This window comes from Ursus americanus, chromosome 32 (assembly GCF_024610735.1).
Source record: "Ursus americanus isolate L20-20 chromosome 32, mUrsAme1.1.p, whole genome shotgun sequence".
NCBI classification, from domain to species: domain Eukaryota; kingdom Metazoa; phylum Chordata; class Mammalia; order Carnivora; family Ursidae; genus Ursus; species Ursus americanus.
In genome coordinates this window covers 29,447,720-29,468,420 of record NC_142158.1, presented here as the reverse complement: position 1 = coordinate 29,468,420, position 20,701 = coordinate 29,447,720, and the positions used below count along the sequence as shown (strand labels likewise).

The 20,701-nt window shown below is 59.1% G+C and overlaps 1 protein-coding gene across 2 annotated transcripts in view; it reads left to right on the top strand.

Annotated features, from left to right (window-relative positions):
- Nucleotides 1-20,701, top strand: part of GRM4 (glutamate metabotropic receptor 4) — a 107,165-nt gene that overhangs the window by 77,947 nt on the left and 8,517 nt on the right. For both annotated transcript variants that reach the window (XM_087858028.1, XM_045795736.2), the window contains 3 exons: nt 10,576-10,776; nt 10,998-11,134; nt 14,175-15,110. In XM_087858028.1, the coding sequence (XP_087714154.1) occupies nt 10,576-10,776; nt 10,998-11,134; nt 14,175-15,110 (1,274 nt within the window). The remainder of the gene's footprint in view (nt 1-10,575; nt 10,777-10,997; nt 11,135-14,174; nt 15,111-20,701) is intronic.

Genomic DNA, 20,701 nt, shown 5'->3' with positions numbered 1-20,701 from the left:
GAACAAAGGAGCAGAGGCTGGAATGAACACAGGGTTGTGAGGAGGGGTGGAGGGACAGCACCTTACAGCTGACCCTGATCCTTCTTGCTGCATCTGAAGCCCCAGCAGGGGCTGGTAAGAGTCCTGGTGTGGCCCCAAGTCAGGCACAGTGAGCCCGGCCATCTCAGGGTAATGTGAGGAGTAGGGCTGCTGCTGGGAGTGTTTGTGGGACCTGAAAACCACCCTGGGTGGGGGCGAGGCAGCTCTGGCTTCCCATGGCCCTGCCCAGGTTGGAGTTGAGCCGCTCCCTTGGGAGAATGTCTTAGGCCGGGAGGGTGGGGTGATGCCCACGGACGGCTGGCTCTGCACTGGGCACCTGATGGGGGGCTGGGGAAGGACTGGCCCCGGGACCTGGATCTGACTCTGTGTCCTCCCTGCTGTGTGACCTTGGATGAGTCATTTAACCTCTCTGAGTCTCAGAGAAGACAGGGAGGTCACGCCCATCTCAGTGGGCTGTTATGAGGGTTGGAGGTGAAGGGTATGAAGAGGGGGGCTGAAACACAACGTGTATGATCGCTACTGGTAAAATGGTTGTGGGGAGAGGGAGTGGGAGTGATGGGATTTCTAAGTCTATTGGTACCAGTGCTGTCTGTCAGCGGTAGGATCCTGCGTGAGGGAGGGCAGTTGGTATAGGCTGTCACAGGTGCAGCACCCATTTTACAGAAGAGGCTACTGAGGCCATTGGAGAATACCACAGCCCTAGAGAATCGGCAGAACTGGCTTTCTACCTGGGCAGCCTCTCTCTAGAGCTGGTGCCCTGCCCTGTCTCTCCAGTTTCCTGCCCTCCCCCTCCTCCAGGCCCCCTCTCTCTTGCCCCCAGCCAGCCCAGGCAGGCTCTGTGTTCTCCACTGACCCCTACTCTGTCTCCAGAGCCTGGCTTCCCACTCACTTCTTCCAGGATGCCTGCCCGTCGACCTTGGTGGCCTTGTATTAGACCAATCTGGTCCCCTTGGTGCCAACAGATTCCATAGTTGGCCTCTGCCTGTTTTAGTCCCACAGGCTGCTCTTGGGGGGCGCTCATTCCTCAGCGCCTCCATCCTGCCTGCCAAATGGCTCGGCAGAGAGCTGCTGTGACCCGAGAAAGTCTCTGAAGAGCAGCAGATGTTGGTGGTTGGAGATCGGGCTGGTGTGTCTCAAAGTGGTAAGAGGGAGAGGGTATCACACATTCTTTCTCAACCATGCAGCTAGGAGGGTCCTGCAGACCTGTGTAACCTCGGCAAGGCATTATACCTCTTGAGGCCTCAGTTTTCTCATCTGTAAAGTGGGAATCATATTACCCACGCCCATTCCCCCCAGAGCCCCATCCCCAGCAGAGCTACCTTGCTCACCTTTTCCCAGAGAAGGGATCAGGTGATCTGTGGGAAGCACCTGCAGATTGCCCAGGGACCGCCCCACACCTGAGCCAGGGAGGGTTCACTGAGCGGGGGGCGGGGGGTTGTCTTTGCAGCTGTCAAGGCCCATGGGAGGCAGCACCTGCCTCCCTGTCTGTCTCCCAGGCCCTTCCCTGGGAGCACGCGGAGAGGGTTTGGGAATTAAAGCCGTAAACAAGGTAGCTGTGGCATCCGTCTTTTTGACAGCATTGCCAGCCAGGTGATGGCTGAGCGGAGGAAGGCCCGGTTTATGAGGAAACAGGAGAAATTTACTGTCTGCTGTTCCCAGGGGCTGGGAGCTCTGAGAGGGAGGGTGGCTGTGTGGCAGCTGGGGATGTGTAGGGAGACTCCTGTCGCCCGGCCTGCCCTGGCAGCCACAACACCACCACCAGTAATAATAACAGCTAATAGTTACATTGCATTTATTGCTTGTCAAGCCCTGTTCTAATGTTTGGCATTTAATCTTCACAGCATCCCATTTTACAGATAGGGAAACCGAGGTACAGAGAGGCTAAAGACTTGCCCGAGGTCACAGGGTCATAAATAACAGAGCTGGGGTTTTAACCTGGGCAGTCTATCTCCAGAAATGTCCTGACTCAGAGTAGCTGATGTCCGAGCCCCAGGGCCCTCCTGGCTATTCCAACATGGCTGTGAAGGATCTGTCGGTCTACACATTCCCAAAGGGCCCTGAGAAAGCCTCCTTCCTGGGGAAAGGCAAGGGGGTCAACATTTGGAATTGCTCGTTATCTCTGGTAGGTGCCAGGCTGTGCCACCCATTTGAGGAACTCACCTTTACTCAAGCCATCAGGCACAGGGTGGCCGGAAGGATCTTGGGCCCACCTGGTCTGTGTTGCTTCTCCCTTCTTCCATCGGCTTTCACTAAGAGGCTGATTGCATGCCCAGCCCCGTGCTGGGCTCTGTGAGGGGGAGACCTGCCCGGGGAGCTCCCACTGCCACTGGGAGACGATTCAGTTCTCCAGACAAGGGGGTGGGTGGTGGGGGAGCTCCGGCAGTCAGTGCCACGGGTCTCCAGGGAGGGCCCAACCGTGGGACCAGAGAGAGCAGACCCCAGGGAGCCCCTTGGAAGGAAATTGAGAGTTCTGGGAGACTAGGGAAGTTGCACTTTTGAATCAGGAGGTCAGAAGTTCTCACGGAGAAGGTGATGCTGGAGCAAAGACCCAAAGCTAGTGAGAGAGCCAGGCATGTGGAGGCCTGGGAACGAGCATGCCAGGCAGAGGACACGGCCTTTGCAAATGTCTGGAGGCAGGCTCGTACCTGGCAGGTCGGGGGAGCAGTGAGGAGGCCTGTGTGGTTGAAGCAGAGTAGGTAACGGGAAGGAGATGTGGTCGGAGAGGCGGGGTGGGCCAGCCCATCCAGGGGCCTTGTAGGCAGTTTGTAGGGATTTAGTCTTTTCTGCTGAATGAGACAGAGCCATGGCAGGGTTTGAAAGAGGATTGATGTGATCCGATTTCTGTTCTAAGAGGCTCACTCTGTCCGTGGCCTGGAGAGGAGGTGGGGGTGAGGGCAGAGTGGGAGACCAGTTCGGAGGCCGGTGCTCTAGGTCGGGCGGGAAGTGACAAGGTCTCAAGCCGGTGGCGGCCTTGGAGGTGAGAAGGGGTCAGATTCTTTGCAAGTTTTGCAGAGCGGCCATGGAGTTTGCTGAAGGATCTGTGGTGAGAGAAACGGGACGATAAATCAAGGATGGCCGCATGATACTTGGCTGTGCATGAAATGGGTGGAGGAAGGTCGGGCTGGGGAGGAGAGTCAGGAGCTCGGTTTAGGCATGAGATGTCTGTCTGGTGTGGGAGTGGGAGCAGGTGTTGGTGCAGAGGCCTGGCTGGCCTTGGGATTTGGGGAGTTGTCGGCATATGGATGGGGCTGGCTGGGGACACCAAGGGAGGGAATATGGTTTGGGATCCCAGGACTGAGCTCTGGACACTGGGAGGTCAAAGGGGTTGGAGAGCGGAGCCAGCAGGGAGGACGGAGGGAAACCAGTGCTCAGCCCCATTACCTGCTGTCACACTGCTGGGTGAGGGGTGGAGGACCAAGTGAGACAGGGGACGAAGAATGGGTGAGGGGATTTGGCAGTGTGGGACTCCTCGGAGAGATGAGTTCAAAACCTGGATTGGAGTTGGTCAGGAAAACAAGGGAGAGAAATTGATGGCAGGTGAGGAGGGACAATGCTTTCGAGAAGTTCCGTTGCACACAGAGAAGAGAAGGTGGGATGCTAGCTGGGGGCAGGGGGTGTCAAGAGAGGGTTTTTGTTTGTTTAAATGGAGGAAATGAAGGCGTTTCTGTGCTGAGGGGAAAGATCCACTGGAGGGAAAAAGGTGCTGCTGGAAGGGGAAGGAGCACGGCTGGGTGACGGGCGGGGGTTGGGGTGAGAGGATGTCCCTGTGGGAAAACTGTGATTCTAGTCCCCAGAGCCGCCTCCCCTTTGCCCCCAGGCCCTGTCCTACCCTGTCTGGGAGAGCTAAGCCCAGGGTCCTGGGTGCAGGCCTCAGGATCAGCCAGGAGCAGAGAGCAGCCTTGCCTGGGAGCTGGCCTGTGCAGGTGGCAAGCGTGGCTTCCTGTCCAGTTGTCTAGTGTCGAGTGGTCCTGGGGGCCGGCCTCATTTCACAACAAGGGGGCCAAAGCTCAGAGATGCTAAGCAACTTGCCAGGGCTGCAAGAGGCCCCATGGGGGGTGGTGGTGGCAAGCTGCTCCCATTGGGCCCTGACACACGTCCTGATTCTCTCAAACTGGGGTCTGTGGACATCTGGGGACACCCTCTTGAAGTCAGACTCTCAGGGACTAGGAGTTCCATGATGATCCTTGAACTTGGCGCTTTCATTCGGTGGCCATCCAGAAGTGCTCTCTACCAATTTCAGAGACACAAACTTCTCTGCTGCTGTGAGCGTTTGCAATCGGAAGTCACGGTCGTAGCGGTGACTTCAACGTCCCATGTCAGTATTTTCACCCTGGGGTCATAGTCTTGAGGGTATGAATTGTTTTCCCTCAAAAGGGGCCTGCAGCTGGCTCAAGGTTGAGGAGCTGTGGGCTGTACTATCACAGAGCCAGAGCGAACCCCTGAGAGAGTCAGGAGCCCACCCTGCTGGACGGGTTCCCCGCCTCCCCATCTGCCCCAACCAGTAATCCCTGGAGACACCTGAGCTGGCTCCGAGTTCCCTGGAACAGGGTGGGTGGAGAGCTGAGGCAGGGTTTGGGGGTTTGGGGAAATAGATAGAGGGGGCCAGGCTGAGTTAGAGATGCATCAGATTGGAAAGCAGGTGTCTTGATGGAGGGGAGGGTCCTGCAGAAACCAGGGTGTGAGGCTGAAGAACAGGAGTGTGGCCCTAGGAAAGGGAGAGACTGCCATGTGATTTTGGGCCATGATGGGCAGGACTGGGGAGCGTGGAGCCCAGCCTCAGGAGCAGGACTCCCAGGACCCTCAGAAAAACCTGTGTGTTTCAGGGAGGTGACGAGGAGAACGACTCAAACATAGGTGAGTCAGGAAAGAGGGGGGGATGGCTTGGAAGCACAGCGTGGCAGCTGTGTCCTCCCATCTATATATGGGCGGGAGGCCTGACCTGGGCCCCTGTCTGCTCATCTCATCTTGAGGGAGGCAGAGCCGGCACGTACCAGGCCATAGGCAGGATGGAGGGGGGGCCGGGGGTGTGGGATCTTCCCCAGTGGAGGAGTGCCCGTGAGGTGAGAAAAGAGGGTTTACAAAGTGCTTTTGCATGTAGCGATGCTGCTGTGATCTGCCTGTTCCTCCTTAACCCTCCCCGTGGCCCCGCAAGGTCAGTATTATTACCCTGAATTTGCATCTGAGGAATGGATGTTTTACTTGACCTGGGTCGTACAGCTGCTGCGTGGCAGAGCCAGGAGACAGGCCCCGCTGGGTTTGCTAGACTGCAGCTCCTGGGCGGGTCCCGGGACCCTCTTATCCTGCTCCCTGGAAGTTTGCCCCGGGTATGAAAACTGGTGTGCACATTTGCATATTTGTTTGCAAATGCAGGCTTCTGCGTGCAGGTGTGAGTGGTGTGTCCGTGCACCTGTGCTGGATTGCCCGGGCGGGCGTCTGCCTGTGAATAAAGACACGCCGGCACCCCCTGTCCTCTCAGTGCTCACCAGCCCCGTCTTTGCCAGTGGAGTTAATGCCCCTGGGAGCAGGCCTTGGCCTAAGATTGCGGGGAGCCTGAGTGTTTGTCTCCTCAGATGGGCAACCCTGAGGTGTCCTCCGCGTCATCTCCTGGGGCGCCCCAGCGGGATCGAGCCCCACGCCTGGTATCCTGCCTCGCTTTCCCAGCCCAGGTTCCTAGCCCTGCTGGTTCTTCCAGCTATCACCTCCCAGGGAAACACCTGTGGGCCTCTCAGCCCGGCAGTGCGCGGATCTGGGGGGCCGTGTGCGGATCTGGGGGGCCGTGTGCTTGGACGCATGCCATGCTGGTTGAGTAGCGGTGTCTGCGTTCCCCATGTTTATACGTGTTTGGACATGGGTGTGTGTAGACGTGTGTCTCATGGCCTGCAGGGTTGTGTAGCCCCCCTGGATGTGCAGATGTGGAAATGCGTGCGTGTGTACATCATTGAGTTTGTCTTCCTTTATGCGAGGGAGCCTCTTCGAGAATTGTGCTCGCACGTGTGCGTGCAAGCGTGCCGCTCCGGAGGGTTGCAGCTGGGCGGGGTGAGTTGTGGTGAGGTGATGGGGGAGACAAGGAGGAACTCTGATTATTTCAACCTTGAAAACTCATTTCAATTACAATTTACAACCTGCAGACAAAGGCTGCAGTCACCGTAGTAACCATAGCTGCGGGGTTTTGACGGAGAAAATCCTCTCCTGATGGTTTCCCCGCCTGGCTGTCACCCGTGGCAGAGCCAAACGCATCTCTGGCTCACTGTACCCCGGGACACAATTAGGACATCTTCAAACTGTTGCTGCTGTCACTGCCACCATGTGTCTGGGATTTATCTCCTCCAGTAGTGCTCAGAAATGTGTGTCCTGCTTCCTCCCAGAACTGCTTGGGCCTGGGGCTCCTGCCCACTCACCAGGGGATTTTCTGACCCCCACGCCCTCTCTCCGCGGCCGCCACCAGCTCTGGCCCTGCAGACAGGGATCCTTAACTCCCGATTAGGCCTGGGCCTCAGAGAAGGGGAAGGTGGCAGATCAGGGGCTGGATGGAGGAAGAAGAAGGGGAGGGACAGTACGGCGTGGTGGAAACTCTTACGGAGTTTCCACGTTCAAATCCAGGTTCCAGAGAGATCCAGGTTCAAATCCCAGCTCTGCCACTTCCCAGCCGGGCCCATCCCCAGGTATGTATGAGCATGTGCTAGGTGACAGGATTCCTGTGAGATTCTGGGTACATCACTTGACCACTTGCAAACCTCAGTTACGTCCTCTGTGAGGGGGGCAGTTCAGCCTACCTCCCCAAGCCTCGGGGGAGAGAAACCCCGGGCCCGTGAAGGCTCTCGGTGAGCTCCACTCATGCTGTGGGGCTATCTGCTGAGGAATCAGGAGGGGTGCGGAGAGCCGTGCTGGTTATGGGCAAAGCTTCAAACATCCTTGTTTAACTTGTACTTATGATTCCCGCCTCCCCCCTGCCCCCCCCCACCATTTGAGCTGGTTGGGCCCTGTCATTGCTGCCTCCCCTGTCATTGCTCAGGGGAAGGGCCCTTGGGGCTTGAGGGATGTCTGTGTGTAGAGGGCACGCTCGAGGCCTGGTGTCCCCGTAAATAAAGATCCTTTGCAGGTCACCTCACTGCACATTTTCTCATCTGTCATTGGGGCTGGATTTGAGACAAAAGTCAAGGATGTGAAAGTGTGTCGAGAAGTCTCTAGAAGTCCATGGCGGGCACCGTGACGGCTCTGGGGTAGAGTTTCTGGAGGAGCACCACTGATGGGCCGCTGACAGCCCGCAGGACCCCGGAGCCCCTGTCGTGGGCGCTTCCCCGGGCACAGGGGGATGCTCCTGGTGAGGCTCGTCCTCACTCTGGCGTTGGGACAGGCGGCCCGAGACCCCACTTGGTCCTGGAGCCGAGTGGCCCCGGGAATGGCTGCTTCAGCTGGACCCACTGAGGAGGGAGCCCTGGAGGAGGAGAGAGGAGAGGCTGCGGGCAGCTCAGGTGGGGAGGTGCAGCCAGGTCCCATCAGCCCAGTGTGTCCTTGGCTTTGGGAGAGCGCTGTCTGCTCTCTGCAGTGGCCGCAGCCTCCCCTCCGTCCTGGTTAATAATTCAGTCTCTCACCCATATGAAATGAGGGTGTGATGGGAGTGCAGGGTTGTTGAGTGGTGTTTTATGTTTTCCGTTCTTCAGGCTGAGGGGAGCAGGACGTGGGGGCTGGGTGGGGTCCAGGGCTGGGGCTGCAACCTGAAACCTGCCCCAGCCCCCTCTGTTGCCCTCCCTTTAGGGACAGGATTGTCCCTGGGTTTCTCTCCTGGTTCTCAGAACCTTGTCATCAGGAGCTCGGACAAGAGGGCAGGCTGGTGAAGCTGGAGAATTTGCCTTTCATGTTTATTCCCGTCTGTTTGTGCCTTGGCCTAGAAATAGTGTTGCTTATTGGCAAGGCTCTGCTGGCCAAGGAGCTCCGAGGCAGGGCCGGACTTACACCTATCTGTACTGTCAGGTGCTTGACCAAACTCTGTAGCACTTGGCAAGGACCACGCCTTTCTTCAGGTCTTGTGAATATTAACCCACTGATCCTCATTAGGGACCCTGTCCTGACCCCATGAGGCAAATATCATCGTCATCCTCATTTTGTAGTCGAGGGATCGAAAGTCCGAGAAACGAAGTGACAGGTCCAAGGTCACATAGCTAGAGTGGTTGTTGGAGCTGGGGTTCCAGTCCAGACAGTCTGGACTTGGAGTCCAGGCCCCCGCAAATGCAGGGCAGTGACGGCAGGCAGTGAGGGCCTTCGCTGACCAGGAGAGAGCCAGGGAGACAGCTCCCAAGCCCACCCTGCCTCCAGCCCTGAGGCCACACCATAGCAGCTGTGGGCCTGTCTGGACTGAACAGTGCAACCAGAGCCAACGGGGCATCTGCCCCAAACCGTCCAATCTGAGTACTGGTGACTCTTGATCTCTGACCCTGAGGTTGGGGTGACTGGGGTCAGGTTCTGCCCTCGGTCACAGGGGCTGAGGCAGGGATAGGAAATGTGCCCCCGGCTCTGTGGGGGCCCCGTGCAGGCAGCTTTCTCATCTGTAAAATGACAGAATTGCAGCAGGTCCCCTTTGGTCCTGCCCTTCCTAGCACTGTGATCCCATGATTTCTGTCATCCACTCGGCAAGAGCTGAGTATCCACCCTGAGCTAGGCTGTGAACGGGGTGGTGTCCTGGCCGCCTGACCCAGGCAGACGAGGGGTGACATCTGCACAGCCCACTCATCCCCACATCCTGGTGGGGCCACAACTGTCCTTCCTGGTGTGAGGGGATCAGATGGTGGAGAGACCCCGGGGACGGCGATATATTTCCTTATATACATACCCTCCTTATATATATATATGTATATCCTCTGAAGTATCCAAGGCAGAGGGATGGACATAGTGACCTCGAGTTCGCAGGGGAGCAGGGCCTGGCGCTGACCCAGCCCAGCCTGGCCCCCACGCAGTAGACATGGGAGGCTCCGGCTGTGGCCCATGGGGTTAGGCTGGGGTGCAGCCACTCACTCTGCTGCCCGCTGGGGAATCAGCTCTGCGAGGGGTGGCACTGGCCCCCAGCAGGGAGGCAGTGGGTGTACGTGGCGGGGGTGGGGAGTTAATTTCTCTGTCCTGGTCTCCAGGGAGGAGGTTACGGGCTGTGATGGGGGGAGGGGCTGTGGCCTCAGGAGGGGAAGCCGGGCTTCTCTAGCATTCTGCCTGTCCTCTCCCTGCCTCCACTTTGCATCCTCCAGCCCCCTCCTGTGCCCTCCTCCTCTCCCTTCCCTGCTTTCCTGTCCCCCCAATCCCGCTCTTAGAATCCCTCAGGCATTTGGCTCACAGGCTGGGAGCTGGAGTACTGGGGTTCAGGGTCAGCACTTCATGGCTCTGGAACGTCACCGGGCTTTTCTGTGCCTCAGTTTCATCTCTGATGTGGGGATAATTCCTCACCTCATGGCACCCTCGTGAGAATTCATTGAGTTAATATGCATAAAGGGGGCTTAGAACGATGCCCAGCATAGAGCAGGTGCTCACTTGAGTTTAGCAGCCCTCAGTCTTCATTATGATTGTTACCCTGGGCCCAGGCTTGGGTAGTGCCTCCTCCTCCAGAAAGCCTTCCTGGCCTGCTCTAGCCCTGGGACCTCTGTTGCCCACCTCAGAAACCTCCCATTCTGACCGCTTAGCACAATAATAATGTGGATCAGTCACCTACTTGGTACCAAGTGTTTTCTGCACCTCATCTCATTTAAGCCTCCTTGGGGCAGGATTATGATCCCCTTTTTACTGAAAAGACACTGAAGCCTTAGGCAGCAGGGGAGCTTGGGCCCAGGGCCTAGGGGGTGAGGATGGGAGGCCCTGGGGAGCCATTGCTGTTTGCAGCGAGGTGGTGGTAGGAGTGGTTCCCCATTTGGCAAAGCTCACTCACTCTGGCTGATGGGGAAGGTGTGGGTGGGGGTGATGCTGACTTCTGGTGCTGGGGTGACTAGAAGCCATCGAGGACACCAGGTGGCCTAGGTCCTAAACCTTGAGGGATCTGCAGCCAGGCTCTCACCCTCCCCAGGCCTCAGTTTCCCCATCTGTACCCTGTGCCCTGGCTGGCGTGACTGCGCATCTGTGAGCTGTGGTAGGGTACCGCTGAGAGACATAGCTCTTGTCCTGGCGATTTCCCAGCCCGTGCAAGGGCCAGCGGCTCCCGAGATCAGTCCAGGCCGGGCAGGGGGAAGGCAGGGAGGCTTCACAGCCACAGGGAGACCCCCCCCAGCCCGTTGCCTTCTGAGGGCGATTGTGACATGGGGGCCTTCCCTGGCTATTCTGGGGCCTCAGGGCCCAGGGTCTGGCTGTACAGTGGCGAGGGCAGTGGACCCTCCCTGTCACCTTTTGGGATCGTCTCCCTTAAGACCATCTCCTGGGTGATAGAGCGAGCACTGGGCCAGGAGCCAGGAGGCCTAGGTGTGCAGAGATGGGCTGTGCCACCTCTCTTGGCTCTGGTTCCTGCCACGTGGTCTATGCAGACGGGTGGGTCTCACTGACGCCCCCATGCTGGGCGTTTCATTGCAGACCGAGAACGCATTGGGCAGGACTCGGCATACGAGCAGGAGGGGAAGGTGCAGTTTGTGATTGATGCTGTGTACGCCATGGGCCACGCGCTGCACGCCATGCACCGTGACCTGTGTCCCGGCCGCGTGGGGCTCTGCCCGCGCATGGACCCTGTGGACGGCACCCAGCTGCTCAAGTACATCCGCAACGTCAACTTCTCAGGTGGGTGTCCTGGGCTGTGCACCGGAAGGGGTCCTGGGGTTCCCTGGGGGGGGGGGAGTCGGGGGTCTCCAAAGATATTTCCAGTGGGGGGTGGAACCTCCCAAGATGTTCCACGCAGGGACCTCCCCAGAGGTGTCTGTGCTCTGGGCTCCTGGTCCTCCCTGCTTCTTGTGAAAGCTCAGCAAAGATACGGAGTGTGTAACGTTCACCGGCCCCTACAGGCATCGCGGGGAACCCCGTGACCTTCAATGAGAACGGAGATGCCCCTGGCCGCTATGACATCTACCAGTACCAGTTGCGCAATGGCTCTGCTGAGTACAAGGTCATCGGCTCCTGGACTGACCACCTGCAGCTCAGAGTAAGTGCCTGGTGGGAGGGCAGGGAGGGGCCCCCCGGAGGGATGGACAGAGTCACTTGTGCTACCCAACCTGTGGGAGGGAAGAGCAAGGGGAGGCAGCCACTGATTAGCCCGGACCAGCCCTGACTCTCAGTTTGCTGCTGCCAAGCCCGGGCTTTCTTCCGTGCCCCACTCTAGGCCTCGAAGGATCCTGAGTGTCACCCCTGCCCGAAATGGAGGGACAGGGCAGCAGGGCTTCTGCTGTATGCCCTTTCCCTTGGCCTGGGGCCTTCCTGCCTGCCACCTGCTGGCAGAGGAAAACCCTGGATAGACTAATTCACCCTGGAGTGAAGGGCTCAGTGCGTGCAGGGAAGCCAGGTGAGGGGCGGGAGGGCTGCATCTGGACAAAGGAGGACAGGGTCTTAAGGCAAAGGGCACAGTCAGGTCGGGTTTCTGGTGGTGGGTAGAAGGCTGTTTGAGAGCGTCCTAAAGCCATCAAGCTGCACCTAGAAGGTCATCATTTTTCTGGGTATTATGGGCAGCTGGGGGTGAAGGGGTCTTTTCCTGAATCCTCCTAGCCACATTTTCCCAGCCTCCGATTGTCCCAGGGACATGGTGGCTCTCCTTCTCTGGCCTCAGTGTACCTAGCTGTGACTAGACCCGTGTGTTTGGAGAGAAAGGACCTGTGGCTCATTCCCCGAGGAAATGCCAGTAGACTTGGCCCCTACCTTGCAAGGTGACGGGGCAAGCTGTGCTTGGGGTGGGCACAGTGTGACAGCCAGATGGGTGGCCCAGAGGGACACAGGAGGCCCAGACCCGTGTCTGGCCTCAGCTTCCCTTGTTCCAGATCCTGGGAGAGTTGCATCATGACCCTGCTGTCCCCTCTTGTACGAATCTCTTCCAGCGACGAGCCCCTCGAGCTCCTCAAAGCACTTTCTGCCCATGATCCCATCTAGCTCTGACGATCTTCTGAGTCAGAGGGAGTATCTCCGCAAGCCCAGCTGGACGGATGTTCTGAAGGCCACACAGCAGGGCGCGGGCGGAGCCCATTCCTGGGGTGATGCTCCTTGGGTTGCTGAAGGGAGACAGGCAGACAGAACAGGGCAGGTGGGAGCACTTGGCAAATGGGACGATACCCCAAATGGAGGTGTGTCTCTTTTGGGTGCAGTGGGAGGGGCAGCGGGGGCCAGTGGTTCACTAGCAGCAGCGGTGGCTCACCGTTATTGAGTGCCTGCTGTGTATAGCGACTGTGGTAAGCTTGTGACCATACTGTGTGGACGGCAGCCCTGTGAGGCAGGCACTGTTCTCATCCCATTCTACAGCTGTGGTCCGGGAAGGCAGGGCCTCGGTGTGGGGTGGGCAGCGGACTCCTCCCTGAGGATACAAGGCCCCTCGGCCAGCGTGGAGTTGGGGCGGAGGGGGGGGAAGGTTGGGGGGAAATGGACTTCAACCATCACGCCCTCCCCGCTTTCTCCTGAGGGCTCAGTTTGGGCTGTGCTGTGGCGGCCACAGAGCCCGCCAGGCTGGGGTGGGGGGCCCAAGGAAGAGACTTCACCTGCCCGCCACTGTCTTCCTCCAGGGTCTGAAAGTGAGGTGGCCTCTCATGGCCAGTCCCTGGGCCTCACTACCTCTGTCACAGATTCCACAGAGAGTCCCGGGGTCCCCTGTGTGCCAGCCCTGTGCTGGGGGCTAGACATGAGGCAGGGAACACGCACAGAGCCCCTGCCTTCGTGGGGCTGACCTTCTGGGGAAATAGTCAGAATTTCCGTTATGACTTACAAATGGAAGCCACAAGAAGGAGCAAAGGGCAAAGTGGCCTCATATCTGCTGTCCTTGGATCAGCTGGGAAAACAAAACCTCAGAGACACTGAGGTGTTTGCTGCAGGGCTCACAGCCAGCTAGCAACACGCCTGTGATCCTGGGATTTGCCCGCATTCGTGGCTTTTGCCACGGGAGCTAGAACAGCCACCACCACCCTGTGTCCCCTTGTGGTCTCATAGCTCCGGTGCCTGGGGGTTGTGCTGCCTTATTGCTCCTGTGGGGACGGTGGCCCCTGTCGTTCCTATGCTTTTTGGCTCCGAGGGGACCACACGACCCTGTCATGCCCAGAGCCACAGGACAAGCTGTTTCCTTGACCTTTTCTTCCCGCCTCCCATGAGGCCATCTTTGGCTCCCCCTCCCCTTTCCCTCAGGTCTGAAACCGTCCCCTTGCCCAAGGCTCTGGTTATTCCTTCTCTGGGCGCAAGGACCCAGCACAGAGGAGCACCTGTCTGGCCAGGCCCGCTGCTCCCTAAGTGTGAACTCCTCCTAAGAGCCACTCAATTTGGAACAGATGCTTTGAATATGGCTCCCAAGTGTGGTCAAACGCCCTTTGCTCAGGGCCGGGAGCTCTTCTGGGTTTCTTGCTTACTTTCTAGACTTTTCTTTAACACTGAATTCGGTAGAGTGTGCCAACACACCTGTGGCTCCTTTGCTCACAGCGATTGTGTCTTCGGAGACACACAACGGCGACTAGCACTCATTTAGAGCGAGATGTAAAGAAACTCTAACCCCTGGGCACAGATTACATATCCTCTGCGCAAACCTCTGTTCATTGCTCTCTGCTGAGCCCAGCTTCCTGTGCCGCCCAGAGGAGGCCCCGTGGGCTGAGCCATGGGGCAGCGCATCTCCCAGCAAGCACATAAGTCACCTGCAGGGTCTGGTTAAAACTTAGATCCTGAGACAGTAGGTCTGGGGTGGGCCCAAAAGTGGCCCTTCCAATGGGCTCCTGGGCGATGCTGATGCAGGTCTGAGGTCAGGGCTCCTGAGTGCTGTCTGCTTCCCTGTGGGGCTCCCGGTTCTCACTGCTGCTCTCTGGGCTCAGTGTCTCCATACGGTCCTTGACGGTTTTGGATTTGATCGGGACGCCTCATAGGTCAGCCGTGTCTGAATCATGCAGGGGGGCTTATTTAAATCCAGCTGTTGGGTCCAGCAGGTTGTGGTTGGGGTGCCAGCCAGTGGAGTGGCCCAGGGCACCGGGCGGCATGTCCTGAGGCCAGCTCCCCTGTGCTGTCGTTGCCAGATAGAGCGCATGCACTGGCCGGGGAGCGGGCAGCAGCTGCCCCGCTCCATCTGCAGCCTGCCCTGCCAGCCAGGTGAGCGGAAGAAGACCGTCAAGGGCATGCCCTGCTGCTGGCACTGTGAGCCCTGCACGGGGTACCAGTATCAGGTGGACCGCTACACCTGTAAGACCTGCCCGTATGACATGCGGCCCACGGAGAACCGCACGGGCTGCCGGCCCATCCCCATCATCAAGCTGGAGTGGGACTCGCCCTGGGCCGTGCTGCCGCTCTTCCTGGCCGTGGTGGGCATCGCCGCCACGCTCTTCGTCGTGGTCACCTTCGTGCGTTACAACGACACGCCCATCGTCAAGGCCTCGGGCCGCGAGCTGAGCTACGTGCTGCTGGCCGGCATCTTCCTGTGCTACGCCACCACCTTCCTCATGATCGCCGAGCCCGACCTGGGGACCTGCTCTCTGCGCCGGATCTTCCTGGGGCTCGGCATGAGCATCAGCTATGCGGCCCTGCTCACCAAGACCAACCGCATCTACCGCATCTTCGAGCAGGGCAAGCGGTCGGTCAGCGCCCCGCGCTTCATCAGCCCGGCCTCGCAGCTGGCCATCACCTTCAGCCTCATCTCCCTGCAGCTGCTCGGCATCTGCGTGTGGTTCGTGGTGGACCCCTCCCACTCGGTGGTGGACTTCCAGGACCAGCGGACGCTCGACCCCCGCTTCGCCAGGGGCGTGCTCAAGTGCGACATCTCGGACCTGTCGCTCATCTGCCTGCTGGGCTACAGCATGCTGCTCATGGTCACGTGCACCGTGTACGCCATCAAGACGCGCGGCGTGCCCGAGACCTTCAACGAGGCCAAGCCCATCGGCTTCACCATGTACACCACCTGCATCGTCTGGCTCGCCTTCATCCCCATCTTCTTTGGCACTTCGCAGTCGGCAGACAAGGTGAGCAGCAGGGCCGGGGTGGGGTGGGGGGGCTGAGGGAGGTCCCCGAGCCAGCGGCAGCCTCGGGGGCTCGCTGGCCTCTCCCCCTGCTCTGGAGATGTCTCCTTCCATGCCTCACTGCCTCCTCTGTTTCCAGTCTGTTCTCCAGCTTCTGGGTTGTCCCTCCTCTCTCCCACCCTTTCTCTTTTCCAGCTTCCCTCCCTACCATCTCATCTCTCTCCTTCCTCCCAACCCTCCCTCCTTCTGTCCTCTTCTCTTTCCCTCCCTGCCTCTGCCTCCTGTTGCCTCCCTCTCTCCTCTCTGTCAGACTTCACTCTCTTCTAGAGTCTTCCCCACCTCTCTCCCTACCCAGCCCCATCTTCCCTGCCATCCACTTCTCTCTTCCTCACCCTCTGTCTGCCCCTCTCTTGGCCCTCGCAGGATCCCCACGGGTCTCTGGGTGGGGGACGGATCAACACTCACTCCTCTCCTCGACCCCAAGCCTCTGAAGCCCGGGAGCCTGGGTGTCAGCTGAGGGTCCTTTCCTCCACCAGCCAGAGCTGCAGAGGGGCTGCCTCCTGCTGTCTCTGTCAGGCCATCCTGTGGGCCTGGACACACCCCAGGGCCCCGTGCACTCTGCCCACATCCCAGCCCCAGCGCTGCCTGGCTTCTGCAGTGTTTTATCTTGAAGGAGTGAGGGTCACTGAAACCAGAGGCTAGAATCAGGAGGGGTTGTGCGGGCCAAGGACCCCAGCTCCTGGTCTGAGCTCCATGTCTGGGATCTTGGGCAAGCCAGCTGGCCTCTCTGCCTCAGTCTCTCTGTCAGTATATTGGGGCCATGATCCTTCTCTTGCAATCCTTAAGGTGTAACCATCACATGGCATGATGGGTATGGAAGCTGTTTACCCACTATGGGGAGGCTGGGGCTGAGGAACTCAGAGGAGGGTGATTGGGGACAGGGTGGGAAAGATGACAGGGCAGATGGTGGAGGACCCAGGGCTGTGGGAAGGTTGTTCTACCATCAGGGAGAAGGGGGCCACCTCGGGGTTCTGAGCAGCGAGGGACATGATGTAGCGCAGGTTTAGAAGGATTTCGCTGGCTGCTGGGTGGAGCCCTGAGGAAGGCGAGCCAGGAGCAGGACGGCTCATGCGGACGGACGTGACTGCAGGGAGCCCAGCCAGGGGCTGCTGGGGCCAGGGGTGATGGGAAGCGGGGGCTCCTCGCTGCGTCTTCAGGTGGGGCTGCCTGGAGTTTGGATGGATTGCACGTGGGGCAAAAAGTGCAGAGGAGAGTGAAGGATGACTCTGGTTTTTGGTGCTCGGATCAGAAGGAAGGAATGTCTGCGCCCTCAGGTGGGGAAGACCACAGAGGAGCCTGTTTGGGGGCCGAGATTGGGCAGTCCTTTGGATGTGCTAAGCTCAGGCTGCCCATGAGAGGTCCACGTGCTGCTGTTGAGCGAACAGTTGAATATACAGGTCTGGGATTCAGGGCCGAGGGCTGGGCTGGAGCTGGAGCTGGGGGAGTCGCCTGCCCACGGATGGCGTTTGAAGCCAGAGCCTGCCCAGGTGTGAGCTACTAGGGATGCTTGGCTTTCGGTGAGGCTGCTGCCAAAGCCACGAAGGATGGGGTGCTTGTCACGTGCCTGACACTCTACCTACTGGCCAGCAGGCTCCACAGTAGCCGGGCAGCATAGATAGCACCGTCCCCGTTTACAGATGTGGACGCAGAGGCACAGAGAGACCAAGTAACTTGTTTGAGATCCCACAGCCAGGAGGTGGCATGGCTGAACTTGACCCTGCTGTGCCTCACTCAGGAGCCTCCCGCCCCAAGCCCAGTCCACACTGCCCCCTGCAGCCCTGGGACACCTTCCTGCCCTGGGGTTTCCTTGGTGGGTGCCACCTCTGCTCCACCAGCTCCTCGAGGGCGGGAGCTGTGCCCTCCATCCTGAAACCCTTGGCCTGGCCCAGGGAGGCCCGTGCCCTGCCTTCCCAAGGTGGCCTGTGGGCTGAGGGGCTCTGAGAAGCAGATCTTGGGGTTGGCAGTGAGTGCCCTGAGATCAGAGACCAGGTTTGGCTCCAGGTCACCCTGCACACCTGAGCCAAAGCAGCCTCCAGGCCCTGCTCGCACGGTGAGCCAGGTCTCCTGCCCCCACCGGCCTGCGGGAGGCCCTCCCTGCTGAGGACAGGTGCAGGCAGGAGCTCCAAGCCCCGCAGTGCCCAGGGGGCCCACAGAGCCAGCAGGGAAAGCCACCCCCCACTCCAGGAAGCTGGTAGCTGGAGAAATTACCTTCAGCAACGCTGGGAGGCTCCTTCCCCTGCATCCTCAGGGAGTAAAGGTGCGTGGCTGGAAGGCAGACAGCATGGTGTTTGAGCCCCTTACTCTGCCTTCCCACAGTTTCCTCTGGCTGCCAGCTGCCGGCCAGCGCGCCGCTCCCCGGTGGGGGCCCTGCCCTCCCAGGGGGTTAGACCCTCCTGCCTCCAGCCGCTGAGGCCCTGCCCTCCCTCTCTCCCCCACCTCTCTCCAGGCCACCCGGCCTGCCTCTGATTTCTCCCTTTTTAGGAGGCTCCCCTCAGTATAGCTGATGAAAAGGAGCCTCTGATATGATCTCTTCTGAGGCCCAGAGAGGGGCAGAGCCTTACTTGCCTGGGGTCACACAGCAGGCTAGCCTCATACCCACAGGTGGCCCTGAGACCCTGCTCTGCCCCTGATGGGGAGGGGGGGACACGGGACACGCCCCTCCCCTCTGGCTTCTGCATGAGGAGGGCGGGGAGATGAGCTCTGAAGTAAGTCCCTGCCGTTCAGACTACCCGACTTCTAGAGGCTAGGGGGCCCAGGGGCTGAATCTCTGCCGGTTTCTGCCAGCTCTACAAATGCGGATGGAGAGTGGGGTGGGGCTGTTGCGGGAGCTGTGTGGTTACAGAGAGGTGTGTGTGCCTTCTTGTACACGGTCCGCCGTGGCTGCGTGGTGCGTGTGTCTGTGTGCAGGTGGGTGCGTGTGTGCAGACTGAGTGGGGACGGGTGGGTGTGTATGCCGAGAGCTTCGTGGCTGCTGGTACGTGTGTGGGTGTGTAGATTAGGTGTGTGTGCCCAGCCATGCATGTGCAGACGTGTGTGTGTGCAGTCGTATGTGCGTATTCAGGTATGTGTGCGGGTGTGGGCGAATGTGTCTGTGTGTATGCATGTGAGTGTACCCGGGTGATGAAGGAGTGTGTGTGCGCGTGCGTGTGCCCCCAGGTAGGAGTCTGAGTCAGGGATGAGCGTCCAGCTGTGAGTTCAGGTATGCGTGTGTGAACGCGGAGATGCATGTGTCCATGGGCGTGCGTGTCTGTGGGCGTGCGGCTGTGCCCAGCTGTGTGTGCACACGCGCTTGCGGGGGCTCGGCGGTGCCCACTTCCCTAGTGAGCAGGTGGCAGCGCAGAGCGAAGCTGTGTGTGCTGCTCGGGTGAGCAGGCGGGTGGATTTCCCCGCACTAGCCCGGATTGCCAGGGGTTATCACTGCCGCCACGTGGCGATACTGAGCCGTCTGGGGTGTGCTTTCTCTACCGCGTGGGGTTCTCGCTCAGCTGCCCTTGGGCGCGACCTAGCTTCAGAGGCTGGCCAGGTGGTGGGGAAGTTCATTTATCTGGTTTGTATAGATTTTGAGGATCTCAGTAGCCACTAGGGTCAGCCTGGGCCGAAGCACGGAGCAGGCACAACTCCTCTGTGTTCCCAGTGGGGCCCCTTGGACCCTCTGCCCACCAGGCCTCGAGCAGAAACAGGAAACTCCTCATCTCCCTCCCCAGCAGCTCCTTTCTGCACCCTTTGCCTCACCCGCGGTGACCTCTGTCTACCCCCATCAGACCCAGCTCTGACAACCTCTTCACTCTGGGGAGCAGTCATTTGGGAGGCTAAGGCAGGATTTTTTGCCGAGGACAGAGTGTGGCCAGGGCCTGACCAGAAAGGGGAGCAGGAGTTCAGGCACCTCTGTCTGGAAGACGGGTTGGCTGGGAAACAAGACGAAATGAGATCCTGGGGATCTCCTCTCACCCCACCTGCCTTTGAGAGCTGTGTCTGTGCCTGGGCCTCCTCCCTGGGCGGGGGGTGTCTGCTGGGTTCTAGAGGTTCTAGAGGACCACTGCTTCTTTGATAGAATCAGCATGCTACCACCTCCTGGTGACAGCGTGCGTCTCCACACAGGGGGCTCCAGGACAATGCCTGAGCAGGTGGGAGGTTGGGAATTCCAGACCCTGGAGCAAGGAGAGAGACTGGGGGTGTGCAGCCCCACTGTGCTTGCACAGGGCCGGCTGCCCCCAGCCTGTGATGGCTAGAAGAAACCCTGAGGCCCATGCTGGAAGGGCAGGGCCCCAGTGGCTGGAGGCAGCTTTGCTTAGGTTTGGTCTGTTTACACCCCATCTTGCATTTTGTTTGCAAAAAGGCTCCTAGGCTGAAAAGCAAAATAGAACACCAAGGATTGTACTCTTTTCTGTGCTCAGGGCTGGCTCCGTGGTTTTCAGGGCCTTGTGCAAAACAAAAGTGAAGGCCCCTTGTTCAAAAATGATTCAGGATTCGAGACAGTAACAGCAGGGCATGAAATCAAATATGCCCATGGCGCTGCCTCTGCCTGCATTCGTGGAGGGGCTAGCATCTCACAGTGGGTCAGGGCGGAGTGGAATCTGGCCCCCAACACGGGGCTGTGTCCACAGAAGGGCTCACTCTGTCCAGAGAGGGGGCCTCTATCCTTGGTTCCACCAACTCCATGTGGGCCCAACTACACGCCCCCCCCCCAACAAGGAGGGAGCAGAGGGCCTAAGACGGATATCTGATTTGAAATGCAACCCCGGGGGCGCCTGGGTGGCACAGTCGTTAAGCGTCTGCTTTCGGCTCAGGGCGTGATCCTGGCGTTCTGGGATTGAGCCCCACATCGGGCTCCTCCGCTATGAGCCTGCTTCTTCCTCTCCCACTCCCCCTGCTTGTGTTCTCTCTCTCGCTGGCTGTCTCTCTCTCTCTGTCAAATAAATAAATAAAAAATCTTAAAAAAAAATGAAATGCAACCCCAACACCCAAGAATGCCCAGTGTGAGAGGAGAGACTGCCTTTGTCCTCAGGGACCCCCAATCTAATGAGGGAGACGTATCCTCACCCAGGGAGCTCCAGTCCAATGGCAAAGATCCGGAAAATAAGCCTCATCTTGATTAGCCCAGACCTTCATTGTTTTCCCCAATGGTGTGGACCCTGTCGCCCTTCCTCCTCCCCGCCCCCTGCCCTGGCCATCAGCCCCATCGCGGGGGGCGGGGGGGAGAGGTAGCCAGCACCCTCCCACTGACCAGCCGTGCTGGGAGGCAGCGCTGTTGCACAAGAGTGAGAGTACGGCTGGCGTGTGAGAACAGGGGATGACTGTGTCCAGAGGGCTGTGTGCTCCCTGGGGACCAGGCTGTCATTTCCCTGGGCTGCGACATTTTCTGAACAGTGACAAATGAAACAGCCTCTCCACACTCCCAGCCTCCTTCCCCACAGTGCTATGCAAGTCCACAGAGCCTCACAGTCTGGGTTTGGCTGACCTTGTGGGTTGGGAAAGGTAGCAGCTATCATCCCATTGCTCTGATGAGAAAACTGAGGGCCAGAGAGGGCTTGAGA